Source organism: Pelodiscus sinensis, chromosome 7, assembly GCF_052426305.1.
Source record: "Pelodiscus sinensis isolate ZL-2025 chromosome 7, ASM5242630v1, whole genome shotgun sequence".
NCBI classification, from domain to species: Eukaryota; Metazoa; Chordata; order Testudines; family Trionychidae; genus Pelodiscus; species Pelodiscus sinensis.
The window spans coordinates 34,383,694-34,407,740 of record NC_143058.1 but is presented as its reverse complement, the minus strand read 5'-3'; the positions used below and the strand labels follow the sequence as shown (position 1 = coordinate 34,407,740).

Below are 24,047 nucleotides of genomic sequence, written 5' to 3'. Positions count from 1 at the left end.
CCAGCTTGCTGGGGGAATGGCAGCGTAATGAAGGTTTTCTTCCCAAAAAAGAGGGGTCTTTCCAGCTGCCTAGCAACAGGATAGAACTGAGCAAGATGGAAATAATAGAGGGTTCCACCAAAAATGTCATGGAACCTTGACTCCCCTTTGCTGTTCACTTTCTCCATAGATGTTCTCGCATGTTGGTTAAAGGGGTATGAAGGGTCACAGGCAGGCAGTTTCAAATATGCATGCCTAGGACTTCACAGAAACCACATTTTCAATTATTGTGCGCACGCACGCACACATGCCATTATGTTGTGTGCTCTCCCAGGCAGGGAAAGAAAACAAACCCACATGACCAATCACAACTCAGCTCATTGAATACTTGCCGAGCACTGCTCACAATCAGGCCACAGAATTTAAAATAAATCAGGAATAAACTGCATTGAATACTTTGTGAGAGGGAGGCTTTTCCAGCCATGTGCAGGAGGGGGAGCCCCAATGCTGCCCGACCGGCTCAAAGGAGGGAAGCAGAACAAGCAGCTCCATGCTCCATTTCTCACTTCCCTACCACCCAGCTTGCCGGGGAAATGCTACCATAATGACAGGCTTTTCCTGCTGCCCTCATTGGCTGCAGAGGCAGCCAATGGGAGCAGAGGAAGACTACGCTTGGGATCCACCAGGGCGTGGAGCCAGGTAAACAGCTCCCCCCATGCCCAGACCCTGCACTCCAATCCTCCTTACTCCCCCCCCATCTTGCTCCCACACCAGGGTGGGGCAAAAGATAATCTGCGGCCTGGATGCAGCCATGAGAGCCTCAACCAGCTCCTTGCCTCCCCCATCCTCACTCTGTGAAGCCGGTTGCAGGGCCATATGTGTGTTTCTGAACTCTGAGAACCTGGAGGGAGAGGGGAGAGGCTTTCCATGCTGTCTCGATCCCCAGTAGCTTCCATTGTCCATTTTAGGCCAATAGCAGCTGCCTGTTTGCAGGACAGGCAGCATGTGAAGTGCCCCTTCTTCCTCATCCACCTGGGCTCATAGCATTACAGGGCCTGGAAGGTAGGGATCCTGGCTAAGGAACCTGCTGGGCTGCTGGGTGGAAGCCAGGTAAGGTCTCCCAGCCAGAATCAGTCTCTGGCATCCCAGCCCCTTCCTCCCCAAACCCTCTGCCTTTACCCCATGTAACCCAAACCTTCTGCACCCCCGCCCAGCCCCCAGACACTATCTCCTCTTATGCTCCACCTCAGGTCACAACCCCCTCCCAAGCCCTGCACCCCAACCCACTGTCCTTAGTCACAATCCAAACCCCGGCACCCCTACCCCAGGTCACACTCCCCTCCCAGACACTGGACTCCTTTACCCCACTCCATTGTCTCAGGGCACAATCCTCTCCTTCATTCAAACTCCCTCCCAAATCCCACATCCCAATTCCTTCCCCCAAGCTCCCTTCTGCACCCAACCTCCATCTCAAACCCCAGCACCTCCTCCATTAATAATGAGTGTGGCCCTCGACCACTTACCAAATTCTTGGAGTTGCCTTCCCATCAACAATTATTGCCCACCCCTGTTCTGCACACACCCTCCTGGCCAGACACCTTCCCTCTTTACCAGACACCCTACCTCCTGTCTGCTACTGCACCCTCCCTTGCTCCTGGACAGGACTGCCAGTGAGTGGGACAGAGATGGGGTGCAGGATGTGAGGTCTGGGTGGGAGATAGGGTGCAGAAGCAGTCTGGGATAGGGTGTCTGGCCAGGGTGGAGGGAGCAATAGCAAGGGAGGGTGCAATGTATAGCCAGGAAGGAGGGTGCAAGAGCAACAATGGATGCTGGAGCAGGATGAGGGTATGTGTTTGCCCCGGGGGGGGGGGGGGGGGGGGAGATCTCACCCTGTTCCAGCATCCATTGTTGCTCTTGCACCCTCCTTCCTGGCTACACACTGCACCCAGTCCCCACTAGCCCTCTGCTTCTGGTAGCCCGGTTCCCACTACCCCTCTGCTTCCCCTGTTCTTTTAAGCCAGCTCCCCCTAGTGTGGATAAATCTCTGTAATATTTCCACATAACATGTATCATTCTCATATAACTTTGTATTAAGCCTTTTATGTTATAGGTCTTAGGAATAGGAAAATGTATTAGCCTGCATACAGGCCCAAGAGAATCAAGTCACCAATTGGTCATTCAAATAATCTGGAAAGGTATGCAAGGAAGTTTGCCTTTGAAAATAAAAGAAGTTGTGTGAAAAAGATCCTGTGTGCTTCTTTTAAGTACAACACCAGCACTGCCTCCTGATTCACACTCCACACCCTCCCTCCCCTCCCCGCGGCCACTTGTAGAGGCAGCAAGGGGTAGGGGAAGCGACTAATTGAGGGACTAGTCAACTATCCGACAAACTTTTGCTTACTGAATAGTCGACTAGTCGCTTACATCCCTAGTATGTACTTCACCTTTTGCCTCCCACAGCTAACTATTCTCACACTAGACATGATGATGAAGATAGACAAAGCAATAACGTGAAGACCACTGGGAAAGGAAGGACATGTGAATGGACATTTTGTATAGGAAGATGGAGGTTCTGAGAAAGTGTGTGTGGTTTTTGCATGAAGACTCATTAGAATATCAGCATTCTTGTTATGCTTGAAATGGATCTTGTAGTATGTTCAGAAAATGGTCAAACTCTTGATTAGTCTGATCGCTGACTGAGAAGTGAACATGATGGTTGAGGATTTTCTACTGCTAATAATTTAAATGCCTTTGTCCTGACCCATCCCATATCTCAAAGTCCAAATGGATATGCTGATGACAGATAAATCAAATCTCGAAGGGCTCACAAAGTTTAAAATTTCTCTTTGCTCACTCAATGGTTAAACCTGAACTGTTCTCCCCTTGCACATTGAGACAGACAGAATGAACATAACTGCAACACAGTGACATAAAGAGTTTTAGTCAACTATTGTCAAGCTTTTGTTTGATGTCTTGTAAGTTTTTGCTGACTTGATACATTCATGACAGTGGATATGTTAAAACTTCGGAGAGCAAACTACGGTGCTTTTAGCAATCAGCTGACTGAAAACGCTATTCTGTTTTCTCTCATAAGTGTTAATACATCCAATGTTATGATCATATCAAGTCAGCAAAATGTTATGAAGTCAGGACATTATTTTTAACATCAAACTGAAACCAGAATGAAAACATCTCTTTGTGCAATGTTGGCCTCAGAGGAAAATCTATAGTTTCATTGAGAAGTTACTCATTTATATACTGTTTATAAAATTTAACTTCTCCCACTTTCATGAAAAGATGATTGAGCTTTTTACTAAGTTTGGCATCATCACTACAAAATCTGAATTATTGTGAATTTCCTGTGATGAATACACAAAGAAGTTAAGTCAAATTAAAATATTTTACAATAATTTTATATGAGCAACTCTCATGGAAAATAAGAAAGAAAATACCTGTTTCTCCCCACAATGTATCAGTTTCATTTATGTCTATTTCATGTTCCTTTTTAATCCCGAAGAGGTAACGAACCACCTGTCAAAAAACAGGTAAAGAAATTCAAGAGTTTTTTTTAATATCAGGTTGTCATTTTGTTGCATACACCAGTAGGAAGGGCTGACGTAATGAGACTGCTAGTCTCCTAACCCACATGGATCAAGCAAAAGTTACTATGTGCATAAATCATTAGAGCGGTGTTTCTCAAAGTAGGTCGTGGGCCCACTCTGGGAAAGCCGCTAGCGGGCCTGCACCACTTTGTTTACCTAATGAGTCTGTAGCCACAAAGCCTCACAGCTCCCTTTGGCTCCCGTTTGCTATCTCCAGCCAATGGGAGTTGTGGGAAGTGGCAGCCTGGGTCATACCACTTTCTGCAGCCCCCTTTGGCTGGAAACAGTGAATCAAGGCTATGGACTCTTTGGTGTAAACAACGTGGCATGAGCCCACTACCGGATTTCCCAAAGTGGGCCTGTGGCCGACTAAGGAACACTGCATTAGAGTAAGTTCAGTACTTTATTTTTAAGATTAATTTTCTACTCTCTAAAATCATTCAAAATAATTGTTAAAAATAAACCCAGAGTATTTCTATTAATCAGTTTAGGGCGGTGGTCACCAGCCAGTAGAACGGGATCTACTGGTAGATCTTGGAGCCTCTGATGGGATACTGAGGGGTTTGGCCAACAGGCTATCAAGTGCCAGAACTTCAGCTGCCCCACCCCCTAACTGTTGTGCATCTGCTGCCCTTTGCCTGGCAGATGTCCACACCCCCTCCCCCCCCGCCCCACCATAAGCCTCTTGCTTGCTGCGCAGGGCAGGAAAAGGAAAGGAGGGGGGGTTGATGTCAGGATGCCCACTCTTCCACTCTGTATCCTATCTCCACAGAATGGGGTGGGGGCACAATAGAGCTTGAGATCAAGGGAGCTTGCTGGCTGCTTTTGACTGTGGTGTAGGGGCAGGACAGGGGGGAGCCTGCCTTAGCTCCACTGCAACACTACCCAGGAGCCACCTGAGGTAAGCAGTTGTCCAGTTGGAGCCAGAATCTCAACCCCCTGCCCTAGTCACAAACCCCCTACTTCACCCAAGCCCCTACCCTATCCCTGAGCCCCCTGGACCCAAATTCACTCCCAGAGCCTGTACCCTGAACCCACTTCTGCACCCCAACTCCCTACCCCAGGCTCAGCTCAGAGCCCCTCCATCACTCCAAATCCCTTAGGCCAAGGGCAGAGCCTGTGCCCGAAACCTCTGCCCCTGCCTGAGGAAAGGGAGGGAGAATGGGGGAGGATGGAGTGAGTAGGGTGAGCAGGGACGGGGCCTCTGAAAAGGGGCACAAAGGAGGCCCAGTTAGGGCGTTTGGGTCTGAGGTAGATCTTGGATTGCACTTAAAATTCAAAAAGTGATCTTGTGCTTAAAAAGGCTCAAGACCCCTGGTTTAGGGTGTTTTACATGTTAATTATTTTAATGAGCTCCTACATATGCCAGCATAATCAACAATGGACAATATAAAAAAGGGACACAATTTGGCTAAAATCCTGTAAGACTTGCTTAATGCAATGTCCTTCCACAAAGAACAGAATACTTTACACTCCAGTCATAATAAAAAAAAGCATGTTTTAAGGCCCCTTTTTGAACAATAAGGACTTCTATGCCCTTTCCATGCTCACTTTACATCTCCATTTTTGGTTTCAGCCTTTAAAATCTTTTTTTTTTCCACTTAGAGAGTTGTGCTGCTCAGTGTGGACAGAGCATAGGTTTGTGACACGTGTTATTTTTTTAAGAACACTCAAGACCAGTCTATCTTACAATAGTTTTTTAAAGCATTTTAATAAAGATAAGCATTCTTAGCACTAGGAAGTACAATAGCATTGAATAACTTATTTACAACAGTTTCCTAAGAGTGATAAGAAGTGTGGATAGGGCCATTGAGACTGCAGCAAAGAAAGGAGGGCAGGGAAGAAAAAAAATCCACATTAGCAGAAGTTTTAGATGTCAACTAAGATACAGGATGTCAGGAGGGGAATGGTGAGGGAAATGGTGTAGGCTGCATGAGCACTAAAACTACTTCAAGAAATACTGTGTGGAAATGTTGTATGAAATGTATTGTGTGGAATGTATGGTGGATTAATTCTATTCTTTACATTAATATTATACTCAGAAAATTCTACTGCACTTTTTCACACCCATTTGGAAGAAATTTACCAGCAACAAGAAATTCAGTTACTATTCAGCTTTTATTGCCCAGTAAAGGCTGTGAGAAGGAGAAAAGGCAGAGACTTTAGATGGCAAGAAAGTATTCTGGAATTGAATGTTTAGTGCGGCCTGTTTTGTACTATGAAGGGCAACTGGCAGGGTTCACCTTCGTCAGGGAATTGGAAATAAACTTTTAGTAGTGTGAAGGAATTTTTGTCTCATCTCAAATTTACTACAGTCCATAACTCTCTACTCATTCTGTAGTGCACTGCTAGCTTTTAAATCAAAAGATTTCCGGGTCTGTCAAGGCTTTTCTCCTTACAGAACACTTATTTGCCCTACTTTTAATAGCAGATGATGACAATATATTCCAACAGTGGCAAAAGACAAGTGTTTATCATTAGCTCTCTTTTAGGACTGTTAATCAATTCCTGGATATTTTTAGGATTTAAAAACAACATTGTTCACATTTCATTCTATTAAGTAGTATTTATTCTTGCAAATTTATCATTACATCAAATAATTACACCTTTAACATTTCAACTTGATTTTCTGTAGGGCATTTGGAAGATACTCTGGATAAAATATTAGATCTATAACTACTTAAAGAAATTTAACAAGACTGAAAATGTTGCAAAATAAGTTTGAAAGATAAATGTTAAGCCTAGAATCAAACAGAGATAAGAAGCCATGACTAAAAGTATGATTGTCATGCACATCTGGGATGTCATTCTCAGCCCCAAATATGTAAGAAAAAAAGAAAATATATTGCAAAACAAACTGTGTGCTATCACCTTCTCAATGGCCTCTCAAATTCCAGCTTGCAAGATACTAGCATGCACAAGCTGCTTCTCACTTCTGGTAAAAATATACACATAAATAAAAACAACCACGTCAGCTTTGTGCTAGAATAATTATACTGACTCAACATTCCAAGAGACAGTTCACAAATGCCACTATTGCTTTTATAAACACCTATAATTTGCTCAAATTGATCTTTAATATCGCAAATACACTCCCTTATTTTTTTTAGCAGTGTCCTCCATGCTTTCCCTTCAAATTTTGCAACATTGCTGGGAGAGTCTTCTAATCAGCTTATTCTATCTGTAATATCATTCTTGTATTTCCCATTCACACTGATTCTCCATCATATTTCACACAAATGTCAGACATCTTTTTCTCCCTTAGCCATATATATTAATTCTGTTATTTTAATTGTTTAAAGCATTCTGGAATATGGTCAAACTAGGGAACAGATACTACAGATTAGTGAAAAATAGGGATATGCAAGACAAACTCCAGCAAAGAACTCCAGAAATTATGGATTTTTCTATGGAAATTATCAACAGTGAGATATGTAAGCACCTTTAAATTGCCATTATGGTTAAGAATTAATACACTGTTAAGATAATGGAAAAGTCACATGTGTTAGCTGACTCTGCCACTGGATAAAATTTGTATGAAAGACACTATACAAAACTGTTGCCTGATATATAAACAAGTCAATTTAGGTTGGAATTTTCAAAGTCACTCAAGGGATTTAGAATACCTAACAATGGGTTTAGTGCCTAACTTACTAAGGACCACTGGAAAATTCCAGCCTTAGCAAATATAAAGTATATTTAATTTTTGAAAAATTAGTAAATGCTTTACTTCTGATTTTATGATGAGGTAAATCTTAGAATGGGAACTAAATGCTTAAAAATACTCCTAAAATTACAAATACGTAACATTCTGAACAGTTAGCCAAGAGAGTTTTCAGATCCAGATTCCCAGACCCAATAAGACCACCTAGTGCTACCTTCAATGGGGCACTTATCTATGCACAAAGTGATCTTGTTTTAACTACAAGGCTAAATCATTTAAGACTCTGCAAACTGCTGGGTCCACAATATTAAAATCAATTTCAATGTATTTGTATTGATTTGATTTGATTTGATAAAGAAATCACTTAAACTAAATCAATAAATATAAACCAAGTTTAAGTCAGTTTAATCGAGTCCACACATGGGTTTTGTATCAGCTTAAACAAATAGTTTATAAAACAATCTGAATTAAATCAATGCAGTTGTATCAATGAGCCCTTAAAATCAGCCTAACTGACCAGCTGAAGATTTTCCTAATGGAAGTGGAATCTTCCATCAGTGTATAGCTACTGTAATTAGTCCAGCATTTCTCTTTGCATCCTCTACAGATAGAGGCATTTTGGGGGCGTGACTAAGGAAAGAGAGAGATGAACAAAGTAATACTGAGTTCTTTCTATTGTCAGCTCTTGGTGCATTGGTGCAAACAGCATTCTTGAGATGACTGTAAATCATGTCAAAGCTGAAACAGCCTCCAATCGGCCACAGCATTAGGAAGCTAAAAGAAGGTGGAGTAACTTAAGATTTTCAGCCATACTGGGTACCAAACCGAGCTGGTCCCACTGAGTTTTGAAGATCTAGCCCAAGAATAGACACTTTAATATAACAAAGTGCCACCCAATCCATTAAACTCTCTGGTGGGCTAGGATGTGTCTCATGGGATATGGGGGGAGGGGGCAGCCCTCTTACTACATTTAAACTGCAGAGCCAAACGGGGTAGCTCCTGGACCTGGCGCGAGCAGGGATCGAGCACCTTCCTTTATAACTAATCGTGTAGTCGATATAAACTGTATTGACTACATGATTAGCCGATTAACCACCTCTTAGCATCCTTACGTCATGTCTCCCCACTCCATCCTATTGGCTCTTGCCACAGCTTTACAGGATGATTTCATCCAAATGTAGGCAAGGCCCTCTTCCTGTGATGTCCTGCCCCCTTTCTGGCCTTGGCACAAGTAGCTCACCTGCACCAAGCTAGGCGGTGGCGGCCAATAAAGTGATCTAGTGGGCTGGATGTAGTTGATTGTTGTCCATCCCTGGTCTGGCCTTGTATCACAATGCATATGCAAGAAGGGTGCCGAGTTAATCGTACATACACAGCCTTAAATACTTTCTAACTTTAACCTTGCAAGTTGAAGCAATCTAATGTTCTTTGAATGTAGTTTGCTGTATGATACTTGCTTAGGTTTTTTAAAAGAAAAAAATTTAAAATCCATCATGGGCCGAATAAGCCTTTGATTAAAGAAGGAAGTGTATCATTTGTATGGATTAATTATAGTCATAATTAGGAATTCAGTATAGTAACTTTAAAAAGAAAAGAAAAATTAATTTGACAATTACATATAAACAAACAAGACACAGGACTTTTTTGGTTAATATTGTATATAGTTAAGACTTAAGATGACATCCAATTACTGAAAGCAGCAATCGTTTTTCTTTTTGTATTTATTATTCTAAAGCATGATTTAAACTATTTTGATCAAATTTAGATTTGAAACATTCCAACCTCTAACCTACCTGACAGTGTCCCATACTGCAAGCTGCTGTCAATGCTTGTTGAAGCGCATGACTTCTTTTCAGTGACATTTGTTCATGTGAAAGAGCTGTCCAGTCAGTGTTGAGCAAATAATCAAGAATATCACAGTGTCCCCTTAATGCACTATGGACCAAAGCACATTGGCCTTTTTTGTCCAGGTAATCAGCCTATATGAAAGAACAAAAATATGAACATTATAAGTAATCTCAGAGCTTTCATAACAGACCTAATAACAACAAAGATAGCCCAAAGCACTCTGTCTTTCTTTTCAAGTGTGTCTGTCTGAGAGTGTCTTTGTCTGTGAATCCATTCAAGAACTCCTAAACTGCAAGAGCTAGGAACAGCAAATTTCGTATGCAGCTCCCTCTTATTCTAACTTAAAGCAAAGTCAGTGTATAGTTGTGTCAGGTAAAAGGGAAGTCCCAGGAATGGGACTGTTTTCTCTCCACTCCTCCCCCAGCTGGCAGGGACTTTCTGCAAGTGAGAAAGAGGTGGGCTCGAAAGGAGGCCCTATATTGCGCAAGGCAATCATCTATACTAATGCTGCAGGAGTCCATCTGGATAGGTAGACAGATTGTGTGTTTGTAAACAAAGTAGCTGAGAGGATCAGTATAGGACTGTTAAATTAACACCTCCTCAAAAAACACAAAGACCAAACTTGCCTAATTACTCATACTCATGCTGAAAGTGATGGTCAGTAAAAACAATAAAACAGGAACTTTACACTACATTTTGACTCACTGTCTAGTTATTTTGTCTGTTACCATCTTAGATTGTGAGTTTTTCTACTTTTCAATGCAAGTAGTCAAATTAATCCACTAGAGCTGGCACTGAAATTGCATTGTGGGTTTTAAAAAAATATGCTATTAGGTTACATTTTTTAATAGCAATAAAAATTTGGATGGAAAGTAACTGATTTTTTTCTATCTTTAGTCTGTTCTACAGCTTTACTAGGTATGGGAAATAATTACATATAGCCACAAAACAAGAGACAAACGAAAAGGATGTGTGGAGAGCAACATCTCTGTCATCAGCAATCAAATTAGGAACTAATAATACATGGCCCCTGTATGGAGAGGTCTCTCCATTTTTCTCGTGCAACCAAAACTATTGGAGTTGAAGCAGAAATGAATTCAGGAAAGTCCAGTGGCTTGTATAAGGTAGAAGGGCCAGACTAGATCATAAAAACCCCTCCTCCAGGCCTTAAAGCCTTTGCATTCTGAGTACATATTATCACTCTTTGTTTTATATAACTAGTAGTCCCAATAATGGATCACAGCCCCACTGTGTTAGGCAATATATAAAATCATAATAAAGAACTGGTCTCTGTCCCAAAGAGCTTACAGTCTTACAGGAAAAAATATCTGTTATTGAGCATTTTATACAGGTGGCAAATACTAGCTATGCAATTTCTTGGTCAAATATTTGCTGCTCCAAATCTAGTGTTATACTGTAGGGAAAATAAAACAGGATTTTGTTCATACTTCACTTTTGTTATTCATAATTTGACACAGGAAAAACAAATGAAACCCTAATAAATCACCATATATAAGCATGAGAAAAGTGTTTATTATTAATCAACATTCCTCATCTTCAGTGTCCTGCAGAGCACTGCACCATATCTGCCTCTCAGCCTTTGTTCTCTCATAGTCATACTCTGTATTCAACTAATTCTATTTATATCTTCATTCTCTGTATACTGCCCTCTTCTACTCCATGTCATCTCTCTCGCACAAATATGTCCCTATGTATTCCTGAAACTATTTCTTTCCCCCTGCACACCAAGTAATTATAACTCGCCTCCTTAAATCCTTCCTCCAGCTTCCTTTATTTTGATTCTCTCTCTCCCACTAATTTGCAGTTGAGTGCTTTGTATTTCCACTTCCACAGATGCCAGCCTTGCTCAGAGACTTTCACGGACATTTATGAAAACAACATTTTGAAACATTTGGAGGAGAGGAAGGTATCAGGAATAGTCAACATGGATCCACCAAGGGCAAGACATGCCTAACAACCTCACTGCCTTCTACGATGAGATAATTGGCTCTGTAGACATGGGAAAAGTGGTGGACATGATATACCTTGACTTTAGCAAAGTCTCCCACAATATTCTTGCCAGCAAATTAAAGAAGGATGGCTTGAATGGTGGATAGAAAGCTGACTAAATCATCAAGCTTAACGAGTACTGATTAATAGTTCGATGTCTAGGTGGCAGCCAATATCATCAAGTGGAGCGCCCCAAAAGTTGGTCCTAGGCAAGGTTCCCTCTATTTATTTCCATCCATGCATGGAATAAATGTTATGTGCATCAAGCCATGTGCAGATATGAATCACCAATAGAAACACTTGCAGTAAGCTGTATCAAGCTATTGGTGCTCTGCTAATCAGCTGGGTAGCATTTGAATTTCTCCTAGGCAGTTGCCCAAGTGCTCAGCTTACTGAGAACTGTTGTCCTGGGACCAGTTTTATTCCACATCTTCATTCATTATCAGGATGATGGGATGGATAAAACCCTCAACAAATTCATGGATGACACTAAAATTGGAGGGAGAGGTGATAAGCTGGAGGACTGGTCCAAAAGAAATATGATAAGGTTCAACAAGGACAAGTAACGAGTGTACCCTTGTTGCCAAGAAGGCTAATGACATATTGGGCTGCATTACTAGGACTACTGCCAGCAAATCGAGGGAAGTGGTTATTCCCCTCTATTAGGTACTAGTGAGGACTACTGTTTCCAGTTTTGAACTTTCAACTACAGAAAGGATGTGGACAAACTGGAGAGAGTCCAGCAGAGGGCAATAAAAAGTTATTAGAGGGCTAGAGCACAGTCACCAGGGCCTGAAGAAATGCATCCTAGAATACTCAAGGAGCTGATAGAGGAGGTATCTGAGCATTTAGCTATTATCTTTCAAAAATCATGGAAGACAGGAGAGATTCCAGAAGACTGGAAAAGGGCAAATATAGTGCCCATCTATAAAAAGGGAAATAAGAACAACCCAGGAAGCTACAGACCAGTCAGTTTAACTTCTTATACCATTTAGAATGGCTCTTAATGACCTTCGCCAGCCCAGGGCTGAACTTCCTTCTAGGTATGATCCTTTTCCTCCTCTTCTTCCCTTGTCATGTTCCCTCTCCCAACCCTCTGGTTTATTCTCCACCACAGACTACACAATAAGGATTTGAGGCAAGCCACAGCAACTGTCAGTGGGGTTTAAGGTGCTGGAGTCACCACTCAACCCGCATACTGCACTCTAACTGCTATGCATATACTCTGCTGGCATGTTCTAGGCCTTAAAGCGCACCACGAGGTTCCACACAGGGCAGTTAGAAAGCAATACACAGCCTGTGACTTGGGCAGTAAATCCAACAATGCCATAATCTATTCAAAATCACCGCAGCTTTCCTCCTATCAGACCCTCACTGAACATTCAGAACATATGCCACAAGGGCAGTGGAAAAGAACAACTCCTAAGGATGACAATATTTACTCTGTTAATTGGACCTGAGTGGTGGCAGGTCAGAGTATATTTTTTCCTAAAATATGCTATGTATACACAACATTCCATATAAACTGCTAATAAATAATATTTCTCTAAAACATGGCTAAACAATCTTTTCTTGGCCACAAGTACTGTAGTTAAAACCATCTGTTGGTGTCATAGCTTACCCTTGCACCTTTTTTGCAGAGCAGTGAAACCAAGTTCATGTGACCTGCAGCTGCTGCATAGCTAAGTGGGGTCATTCCATTTTCAGATGTCCCATCAAGAGTAGCTCCAAATTCCACCAGAAGAGTGACCATTTCTTCATGTCCAAGGTGAGACTCAACACACAGTATTGGAGCATTATTTAAAACTTCAGTCCTGTAATTTACATTGGCACCCCCCAAGATCAGTAGACGACTCACCTGAAGGAGAAAATAAAATAAGCTATCTTTTCTCAACATTTATCATAGGTTATCACCACCTTATTTAGAGAGGCTGCAGCAGTATCTTATTTTCCATTCTGATTTTGGAATTAAAACTATAAATGGAAATGGAATTTATGACATATTGATACTGACATGATATTAAAAAAGTTTAAAAGCCATTGGCTAGCAGTTATATCTTTGGGCTATCATTTATACATTCTAGCTATAAATCCACAATATTTAAAACCTTTGTGTCTTCTTCACCACTATAGTTTCATCTGTTACCAGGGCCCACCATGTACTATTAATATGGAGCTGTATAATTTGCTTGCAACCATTTGCTACAAAGTTGTGGATAAAAATCTAAGCTTTCATTAAAAAATGGTTGCCCTAAACTAATATTGCCTTAAACTTTGGAAATACTTAGCCGGTGGCCAAAACTGCAAACTTCTCCACGTTTGCAATTCCAATAATGGACCCTAACTCCCCACTTTCCCCAATTTTACCTCTTTCACCTTTAAAGTTCCCCAATGTATGTTTGTTGTTCCTGCTCAGTAAACAACAATTATTTCCCGGCAGATCATAGCTTTTCCATTTAGCAAACATACATCGTGTTCCTTAGTCTCTAATGATGCTTGAAATTACCATGCTTTCTGTGTGCACAGCCTTGTTCCCTTACTTCCCTTACCACATCACGGATCGGAGCACAAAGCTGGGCATAGCATTAGTTCGTTGCTGCAGAAGCAGCTGGGAAGTGCAAGACAAGAAAAAAAATGTTGTCAGGTTCTCAAATCAATAAGTAGCATAATTTACTGTCTTGGAAATGGATGGATTTTCCTCCCATTTTTAATTGCTATTAATGATATCTTCCAGAAGATTATAGTAGATTCGCTGTGTGGCTGACAACTAACAACTTTTGTTTTAATCAGCATCCATATTCTGGATAGCTCTTAACACATTGTGATACAGCAGAGCCAGAGAGCAGTGGGAGAATGCTAGAGGGGAGATACATATGCCCTAGGTTAATCACAGCATGGTTCCCTGTAGACTAGTGAGGGTTACTACTGGCCAACTGAAACATCTGAAGCCAGTCAAAGCCCTGCCAGGAACCTACTAAAAAAAGCCTGCTTAGGAAGACAGGGTCCAGTGAGGAAGGATAGATTTGGAGTTTGGAGGTGGTGTTGCTGAGATTTGAAAGACCAGACAGTTGGAGGAAGGGAGATTCTGTCTCAGCAGAGCAGGGATACTCCCCCCTTTCCCAATGTCAAGCACTTAGAGTTACCCTACCTGAGGGAGAAGAGCGAAAGAAACCTGCAGAGCTGATAGGGGTTGGGGTTAAACATAGACCGCTTCCTTGCTTCCTTTCTCTACCACCTTCCTGAATCACTAGTAGGGCCCTTGGTGCCCCAAGAACAGGGGCAAGAGATGAAATTCTAGCCCCAACAAGAAAAGTAAGGACCCACCATACCACCATTGGCCATTTTGTCACAACATGGACGGTGAGAGCAGTGAATATAAGGAGTTTCCTTATCCCTTACGATTGGCATGGTTTCCCTCTGACCCCCTTGAGGCACAATCTATTGCAAGTAGGGTAAAGAGGGAGAAGACCACATCACACTTCTCTGCATCATCATAGACAGGAGGAAGAGAGAGGAGTTTACTGAATCTCAGGAAGGTACACAACTCCTTCTGCATGATGGATCTGTATAGTTTAAAATAGGTCATCACATGCTAAAAATTAACCTTTGGGACTACACATAAGCATAATTTAACATGAGAGAGGCTGAATTCTGCTCTACATTAGTGAACTGAGTGTGGCCTCTTGGGCTCCTGGTAATTTTTCAATGTAGTGCTTACACAAAAATGTGGACATTCAAAATCAAAAGAAAGACTCCACTGATTTTAATGAGAATTGGATCACCTTCAAGACACAATCAATAGTAAGATTTTAAAACTGAAGAATTTATAACTGAACTTCCTGCATATTAATGTCAGATATTTTAAAAAACAAAACAAAGTTTGTGAATTTCCGACATAAAATCTACACATTAAAGAATTAACTATACTTAACCTTACTGGCAAGAGATTACTTGAAACTAATTGTCCAATATACGGATTTTCTTCAGCCAATTTAGGACTTGTTTTAAATTGTATATTAAAATCATTTTCCTTTAAAAGGACACTGTTTATTTAGGCTGCAATTAAATATTGGCATCTTGTATCTGTGACATTAGCAGTTCTCTGCTGAAATGAAAATCCATCAGTGAAGGACTTCTGTATGATTAAAATGGCTTTTCACATGAAGAACCTCCTACAAATTCTATCATCTATAAGAACTGTAGAATAGTGATAGAGATGCAGCCGTGTTAGTCTGGGGTAGCTGAAACAAAAGACAGAACTATGTAGCACTTTAAAGACTAACAAGATGGTTTATTAGGTGATGAGCTTTCGTGGGCCAGACCCACTTCCTCAGATCAATATGTGGAAGAAAATCGGCACAACCATATACACCAAAATGATAAAATCAAAAAAAGTGAACGCATGTGAAATTTGATTTGTCAATTACACATGCGTTAACTTTTTTTTGATTGTATCACTTTGGTATATATGGTTGTGACGATTTTCTTCCACATATTGATCTGAGGAAGTGGGTCTGGCCCACGAAAGCTCATCACCTAATAAACCATCTTGTTAGTCTTTAAAGTACTATATAGTTCTGTCTTTTATATAAGAATTGTGGATATTCGTATGCCATTGTGATCCTGAAAACTCCTTTAATTACATGCATAACTTATGCAAGCTAACCAATTACATTAAAACAGCATGACTCCACAAATAAGTAAAATATTTCTGCAAATACAAATATTTTATAAAACTGATTAAACACGTGGTCCTTAAAATGATTCCATATTACATGTTTCGTCAAAGGTTTCAGAAGGATCAAGGATTCGTTTAAGTTATTTATACATACATATATATATATATATATATATATATATATACACACACACACACACACACACACACACACACACACACATATATATATATAAGAAAGAACCCAATATATGTACCCCACAACACTTGTTTGATGGGTGGAATTTATTTTCAGCTCCTCCCACAGTGAATCATTTGTTATAAAGTAATACTTCACCCTTAACATAACACCTCAGATGATTTTATAAACAACTAAACATTACAATTATTATACAAATGGGTAAACTGAGGCATCCAGTGACATGTCTCAAAGTAAAAAATAGAAACAGGCATGGAACTCAGGAATCCTCATACGTGATTATGTACCCATGCAATCTGTTGAAATTGAGATCGTCTCATTTTAATGTTTAAGCTAACCACATTTTCTACAACCTTTCTCTCAACTACTTCACATGTAATCCAAATGTCTTCTTTGTAAAATTGATCGCAACTGCAAAACTCCTAGTATACTTCATGTAGACTCTGACATTTCTATGCTGGAATAAAACGCTGCTTGGGGTAGGGTTTAATTTTGATTTTGTTTGTTTAAATTGATTGATATATATTAAATACTCATTCTGATGAAATTTAAGGAAAAACCCAAAATGCAATAAAATGCAACAGCATGAACAACAGACTATTTCTGATAGTCACGAAGTCACATTTCCCAGTAAAACACAAAAGCTAAAGAACAGCACAAAACAGACAGCATTAATTCAGCTGTAAGGCATCAAATTTACATGAATTTGGTTTGAAATTTAATGCCATTAAAATGCTTAAGATTTGTGGAGTAATGTCATCCAGCTTCTCATTATTTATTTTAAAAATCCACTCATTTTTAAATTGGCCCTAGAAAAACAAACAGACTTCACCTTTTGCTGACTTTATAGCAGTTAAACATTATACACAGACCATCTCTGAATGACATCTGGTTATCAGTAGTATTTTAATTACGTATGGTATTTTCACAGTAAGTCTAATTCTGTTCTCACTAAAGTCAGTGCCAGAGGAACGAGATTCAGGTGCCATCCTAAGTACAAAATTCTTATTTTCTAACCTTCACATTAGGTGTATAGAGGTTTCTCAGAGAAGCAAGTGCAGCAGACAATCCATCTGTGCTATACCCAATCCAGAGAGCTTGAAGGTAACTTGAAGAAATTCCAATTTTTTTACTGAGACCCTAGGAGAAATGAAAAATAAAGAGATACTTTTAGAGATAGGATTTCAGAGATAATTTACATTTCTTTATATGGATGAGGCATAAAAGGCATTTTAAATTGTAGGTGTTTATATAAATGGTTTTAACTATTAAAGCAATTAGCCTGGAATCTTCTCAGACATCTATGCATTTATATTGATATCATACAACTGTATTTTTAAAATCTGTGGATTTTTACCTTGAAAATGTGCGCTTTAAGAATATGATGACCAAGTTCCATTGTTTGCTGTCGGTTTAATTTTCCCTCCTGCCGAGCAAACATGAATGCCAATAGAGCATGCCCATTCCTAGCCACACACACAAAAAGAGGGAGAGCAAGAGAGAGCTGCACACATTTATTTAGTAAAGAATTACTTAAAACGCCTAATATGTTTATGTTTATGTCATGCAAACATCAAACATTTTTGTTTTACTCAATCTTTTAAAATCTCTCCATGTGTTGACACGTTCAAATGTCTCAGGAGAAAGAATTTTATAATACTCATCCTGAGTTAATAACTTTTGGCATTAGGACAGGGGACAATACAGCTCTGTCTCTAAATAACCATTTCCAGAAGAATAGATTTCTCATGACCCTACATTTCAATTTAAAGAACTGCCTCATGGAAAATGTTTGGGTTCCATTAATACAGTGGTAAGAGATTTTCTGCAGATGAAAGGGGAGAAGTCAACAAGACGACCTAAATAGATACAGGCAGTCCCCGACTTACGCGGATCCGACTTATGTCGGATCCGCACTTACGAACGGGGCTTTTCTCGCCCCGGAGCTCGTGGGCGGCAGGACCTCCCAGAGCGCACCGGTCCCGCCACCGCGTCCTCCGGGGCGAGAAAAGCTGCTCCGGGTCTCCCTGGTGTGCTGGGGGGGGACTCCCCAGCACAGCAGGGAGACAGGAGCAAAGCCGCAGAGGCGGCGGGACCTCTGCGCCTCCGCGGCTTTGCTCGGGTCTCCCTGGTCTGCTGAGGGGGGAGGGGGCGCAGCTAGTGCGCCCCCCCCCCTCTCCAGCAGACCAGGCTTTTGTTGCGGGACGCCTGGGGTAGAGTAGCTGGGGTGCTGCCGGGTTGGTCCTGCGGGGACCTACCCGGCAGCACCCCAGCTGTTCTGTCCCAGGAGTCCAGATTCAGCCGCTGTTGAAACTGATCAGCGGCTGATTCCAGGAAGCCGGGGGCAGAGCAACTCTGCCTAAGGCTTCCTGTAGTCAGCCGCTGATCAGTTTCAGCAGCAGCTGAATCTGGAGCCAGTTCCAACTTACATACAAATTCAACTTAAGAACAAACCTATAGTCCCTATCTTGTACGTAACCCGGGGACTGCCTGTATTGCAATGGTCTGCTAAATATGACTGTTGCTTCTTTCCCTGTCTCCTCTACTCTGAAGTGAAATTCAGTTAAAACCATCAAGCCCCTTAAAAAAAGAACACTGATAAATTTTATTTTCATAATAAAATGCAAACATAAGCATGCAAAAACCACCATCAGCTTGAAACATAGGCCTAACATACAGTAGCAGCCACATTTACAGGAAATCTACAACTTCTGGTGTAATTCTGGACATTGTTATAGGAAGCAAACACAGAGTGGAGAATTTTACATAATTCAGTTCAATAGTTAGTAGATAAGTTTTATAATGTAAAAACCATGGTTTTGTAAAACTCAGGAGAACTCAACTCTTAAAATTCTAAGGTAGTTGGGTAAATCCATGTTTAAAACTATCACCAAAATCTACCTTATGTATGTACGATGATCCTGCCTCATTTAAAAATGTTTTTAAAAGGATTAAATTCCAAACCTCAGAATAGTGTGGCAAAATGGAAAATGCAGGCTACCAAAATGTACGCGCATGCAGTTCACAATGTTTTTCAGTGGTTCTGACTCACATGACCCATACTATACAACCCAGGAAGAGGAGTAAGTAAAGTCAAATTGAAATAATGAGACTTGAACTTAGGGATGTAAAATCCCATTAAATTGGTTAACCAGTTAAATGTGATGTTTAACTGGTTAACCAATTAAAGAGGAGGCACAGTCCGACCAAGGAAGCCTCTGTCTGCAGTAGCCCCCTCGGGGTTGGAGCAGCCCCCTACTCACAGCAGGCAGGGAGCTGCTTTAGCCTCCATCAATTAATCAGTAACTGCTAAGCATTACCTGTAAGTGTGATGCTTAATGGTTGACCAGTTAACCTTTCACATCCCAACTGTGAATGTCTGAGTAATTAAAAAAAAACCAGCAACAGAAGATGAGGCAAAATGATCTATTGCTCTAATTTCCCAATAGAAAAGTAGATTTTAAAGTCTGAGTTGGGAGGAAACCTTACAGCATTTTCCTACTACAGATTTTGCCGAAGACATAAAAAAAAAGGAGACCCCTCACACATTAAATTTATTTGCCAAGGTAGTAAAACCATACAATTTAATTATTACTAAGGGTAAATTCTGCTCTCAGATATATAGGTCCAGTTCACATTAATGCCTGTATGTAACTCCTGATGGAGTCACATATAGGCATTAGAAGGAAAAACTTGACCCTAAACATGCACAGCTTTTCCTATTTAAAAAATGCATCTGTTCAACAGTACTCTCTCCTCTCATCAGTGTTCAAAAGCGATAATTAAAATTGGTAAAAGCAGCAATCTGTACATACTACAGCTTATTGCAACTTTAATTTACCTTGGCTCACATAAGAAGTTTGTATTTTCACCATCTGCTCTCCAAACAAGCCATTCCCTGAAGGAAGGATGGCAGAACATACGTGTTTTGTCACGCCTTTTTATCAGAAAGCACGAAAGGGCCTCCATCCGCTGTTGGAAGTCTTCCCATTCCTGTTCACCCTTTATTTGACCAGCATTAATAGCCTGGAAAATCTGGTCATCTGTCAGGGGATGAAGAGATGCTAGAGCCACATTTAAGACTGGCAGTGCTCTCTCAAAGGCAGAGTTGGTCATGAACTTCATGTTGCACTGAAGCAAATAAAGTTCGGATAGAGACACAGGGACTACTTTGTAGCTTGCACTTTTGATCACCAAGTGACCTTTCTGAAAAAGATCCAGGATCAGTTTCAAGTAGAGATAAGATCCCAAGCTCTTCATAATCAGGTGGTTACTCACTTTCCCTATTATGGCTGCATCAGCTTTCCCATTTAAAGATATATTGTTTATAATTTCCTGACTGCTATTGATCCTATACTGAATATATGAATTCAAGTCACCATGGATTTCTTTCTTGTCTGGGAAGTCATCTAGGGATATTTTGAAAAAGGGTAATGAATTCGTATTTTCCTGTAATTAAAATACAAAACAAAAAGCGCACACATTATAGCATTTCATAACTGAAAATTCAGTCTTATACTTTTCTTTTGTAAAAGGTATTAGATAAAGATGGAAAGGATCCATTCACTCTATTATGTCCTTGTAAATATAGTAACCTGCTAACAGGTAACACAATATTTTATATTTTTACAATACATCATCCTTCATATGAGGCTTTCAAAACACTTTATTAACTGACCTTTGATGAGTACATGAAAGATATATAGAGAACATTTTCAATTTTAGGGCAACAGAATCAAAGTTACCAGAACTGGAATTTGGCCAGAAAACATTTTTATATCAATAACAAGTATAGTCTGGGTTACTACAAACAACCACTTACCTAAATCCGGGGCAATATATACTCCTTATGTTCTATGGGTATTTAAAAAACCCCACACATCTGCTATAACCCCTTCCCTCCCATCACCCACCAGAATTTACATATATGCTTCTTAAGCCAACTGGTGTATTCTGGGCGATGCGGGTCCATTGTTTGCTTGGGTCTCTCCCACCGGGTACATCATGTAACGCAGCACAAGGGCATGGAATTAGTGCGCCTGGCCTGGGCGTCACATTACTGTAATGCAAATTATGTACCCACCCTCTCCCCGCCCAAAAATCTGACCCCGGATACCCTATCCCCTCCATTGTTGCTGAATATGTGATTTAAACTTGTTCACAAACATTCACTTAATAAGGTTTGTCAATCTCTTTGCATAGGTATAATTCAGTAATGACCCAGAGAGAAGCATACCATTGCCAGTGTTCTCTCTAAACTGCCCGGCAGCACAGCTTCACAGGTGATTAATCAGCCCTGCCCAGTCAGAGGCTCAGGGCTCCATGCAGGGAGCTGACTGACTGGGCAGGGCTGATAAATCACCTGTGAAGCTGTGCTGCCGGGCACCTTAGAGGAACACTGACCATCACCACCACTTCCTGCAGGTGGTGTCTCCTAGAGGTCTCTCATGCAAGTACTGACTGAGCGTGCATGACTACGTAGTTAGGGAGAACTGACAGCTACAGAATGTAGTCTAGCTATTGTGGTTTTACCTGAACACATATTTAAGGTACATAACAAACAGTAATATAAATGATAGACAGTTGCTTTTCAGGCAGGGCAATTTATATTTGCATAGTCCAACAAACTTTACAAATACCTTTAGTATAATTAAGCACCTTTATAATATACTGCATTGCCAATGCAATTTAAAACAGGTAAATGGGTTAAAAAGGCACTGACATTATGAAATCACTATATCCCAGAATTCAAATAGTTGTTTCCCAGAATTCAAATAGTTGGATTATGTTAGAAAATAACTTCTAAATGGATGATCCTTTCTAGAGAAATTCCATATAAATCAACTGTTAGATGGAAACTAACCACCTCACATTCTACAAGGTACTGAGAATGCCTAACTCCTGTTGGGTCAATATTTCATTGTCATCTCACTTGAGGTCTAAGAAAACTGTAGCTTATGTTTTGTCAATCTTCTGGTATACTCCAGAAAACAAGGCAGGAAAAAATAACTTATTTATACACCAATAAAAATGAACACTAGGCACAATTTTTATTTAGATCTTGAATTCACTTAAAATGTAGTGTTCTCTCAAGAAAATGCTGTTGTAGCAGTGTAAAAGGTGAATTTTAAGAGCAAAAGAAGCCAAACTAAATATATGATATTACCTGAAAATTAGTTCTTACAGTCACAATCAGCTTCAACCAGGAAGGAAATTTAGAGATAACATTTGTGATAAATGAAGAAAGTGTGTCACCATAATCAGGTTTGTGGAATTCAGCCTCATTTAAACCATCTATCAAAATGATGTACTCTTCCTCTGGAATTCTTTGCTCTGAATAACAAAAGTCAAAAAATAACAGGAGATCACACATTTTTTCTCAGACTCAGTTGTATGCAGAATTTTGAAAATACTGGCATTACAGATTATTATTTTATAAACGAGAAAAAAACTCTGCAAATTAGAATAGCCAACCAAAAATCACCCTAGATTTTTAAAATCTAATTTACATTTTTGCTGTTTGCTTTTGAGCATTTTACTTTCTTTAGCCAATGAAAATGAGACTTGGTTTCATTTTCTACATTTTATGACTAGCATTGTGCTGCAATGTCTGGGTTACCAGAGAACAGCTAAACACTTCCAACAGTGTTTTCAGTCACACTTTATATTAAGGTAAATGGTACATTGAAAAGGTTAAATGATGAATAGATATTATAAGCAGGCTACTAACATGAGTAGCAGGTATTATAGATTGGTTACAAGTACATCAATAGAAGGTTCCATATGTAATTACAGGCACTTACTGACCCTCTAACTTTTTACAATAACCCTTATTAGATAATTTATAAGATTCTTTATTAATCATTTGTTAAACCTTTATAAACCACTACAACACAAAAACCTACATAAATAGGCTTTGGGGCAACATAATGTAAAAGAGAAAACAAAATATAGCGGCTCAATATACGAGCACTGTCCAATCTGTGCACCATATTAGGTAAGGGTCACATGGAAAAAACAGCATGGGTTCCATTCTAAGCTATGGTAGATAGCACGCTGTAGTGGGCCAACTCTTTCCTACCTATTCCTTCAGAGAGGATCCCCTTGTTTCCCTCCCACCACAAATCCTCATCTCAGCTCTATTCTTCATACTTTGGCTGTGTCTATACAGCAAGTCTCTTTTGCAAGAGGAAATGCAAATGGAGCACTCATTTGCATATTCCATGCTCACATTTGCATTTCCTCTTCGGGTCCCTTTTGAGCAAGAAATTTTTGCACAAAAAAGAGCTGTGTAGATGGCTCCTTTTTGTGCAAAAACCCCCTTTTGTGCAAGAGCCGTTCTTCCTGAAAAAATGAGGAAGAACGGCTCTTGCACAAAAGGGGGTTTTTGCGCAAAAAGGAGCCGTCTACACGGCTCTTTTATGCGCAAAAACCTCTTGCGCAAAAGGGATCCAAGGAGGAAATGCAAATGAGAATGTGGCATATGCAAATAAGCGCTGCATCTGCATTTCCTCTTGTGGAAGAGGCTTGCAGTTTAGATGCAGCCCTACTGTGGCCCAGGCTTCAATACATTCAGGCTTCTTATCCAAGGCCCAACTAATCCTATTCTGACCCCTTTCAACAAGCCACAGCAGTCTCTCCCACCTTCCCCATCCTTTCCAACTCCTAGTTCCTTCCCCCAGCCTGGCTCCTCTTCCTCATATTTGTTTTTGGTACCACCTTTCCTTTTCCCTTACCCTGCCTCACTGGTTCTCAGTCACAATCTCTAATCTGACTCCTGATCCAATCCCAGTTACCATCACTTCCCCAGTGCAGATGGAATTTATCTGCTAAAATCTAAAAAGTCTCTATTAGCACGTATGAAGGGGTGGAGCCAAGGAAGCCAACTGCCACTCTTGGCCCCAGGCCACAGAGCTGCACACAGTGTGTGGCATTTTGGTGATGATTTAAAGGGCCAGGGGTTCTGGCCACCACTTCTACTGTAGTATCAGCAGCGGCGGCCAGGAGCCCCGGGTTCCTTTGAATCGCCAGACCCCAGGACAACTGCCCCTTTTGCATCTCCTCCCA

General features: G+C 40.6%; 1 protein-coding gene across 8 annotated transcripts in view; it reads right to left on the bottom strand.

Moving 5' to 3' along the window:
* Positions 1-24,047, bottom strand: part of TANC1 (tetratricopeptide repeat, ankyrin repeat and coiled-coil containing 1) — a 213,214-nt gene that overhangs the window by 32,526 nt on the left and 156,641 nt on the right. For all 8 annotated transcript variants that reach the window (XM_014575373.4, XM_075933446.2, XM_075933448.2 and 5 more), the window contains 7 exons: positions 22,147-22,313; positions 19,822-20,429; positions 17,338-17,446; positions 16,998-17,120; positions 12,725-12,961; positions 9,039-9,224; positions 3,432-3,510 (listed from right to left, as the gene is read on the bottom strand). In XM_014575373.4, the coding sequence (XP_014430859.3) occupies positions 3,432-3,510; positions 9,039-9,224; positions 12,725-12,961; positions 16,998-17,120; positions 17,338-17,446; positions 19,822-20,429; positions 22,147-22,313 (1,509 nt within the window). The remainder of the gene's footprint in view (positions 1-3,431; positions 3,511-9,038; positions 9,225-12,724; positions 12,962-16,997; positions 17,121-17,337; positions 17,447-19,821; positions 20,430-22,146; positions 22,314-24,047) is intronic.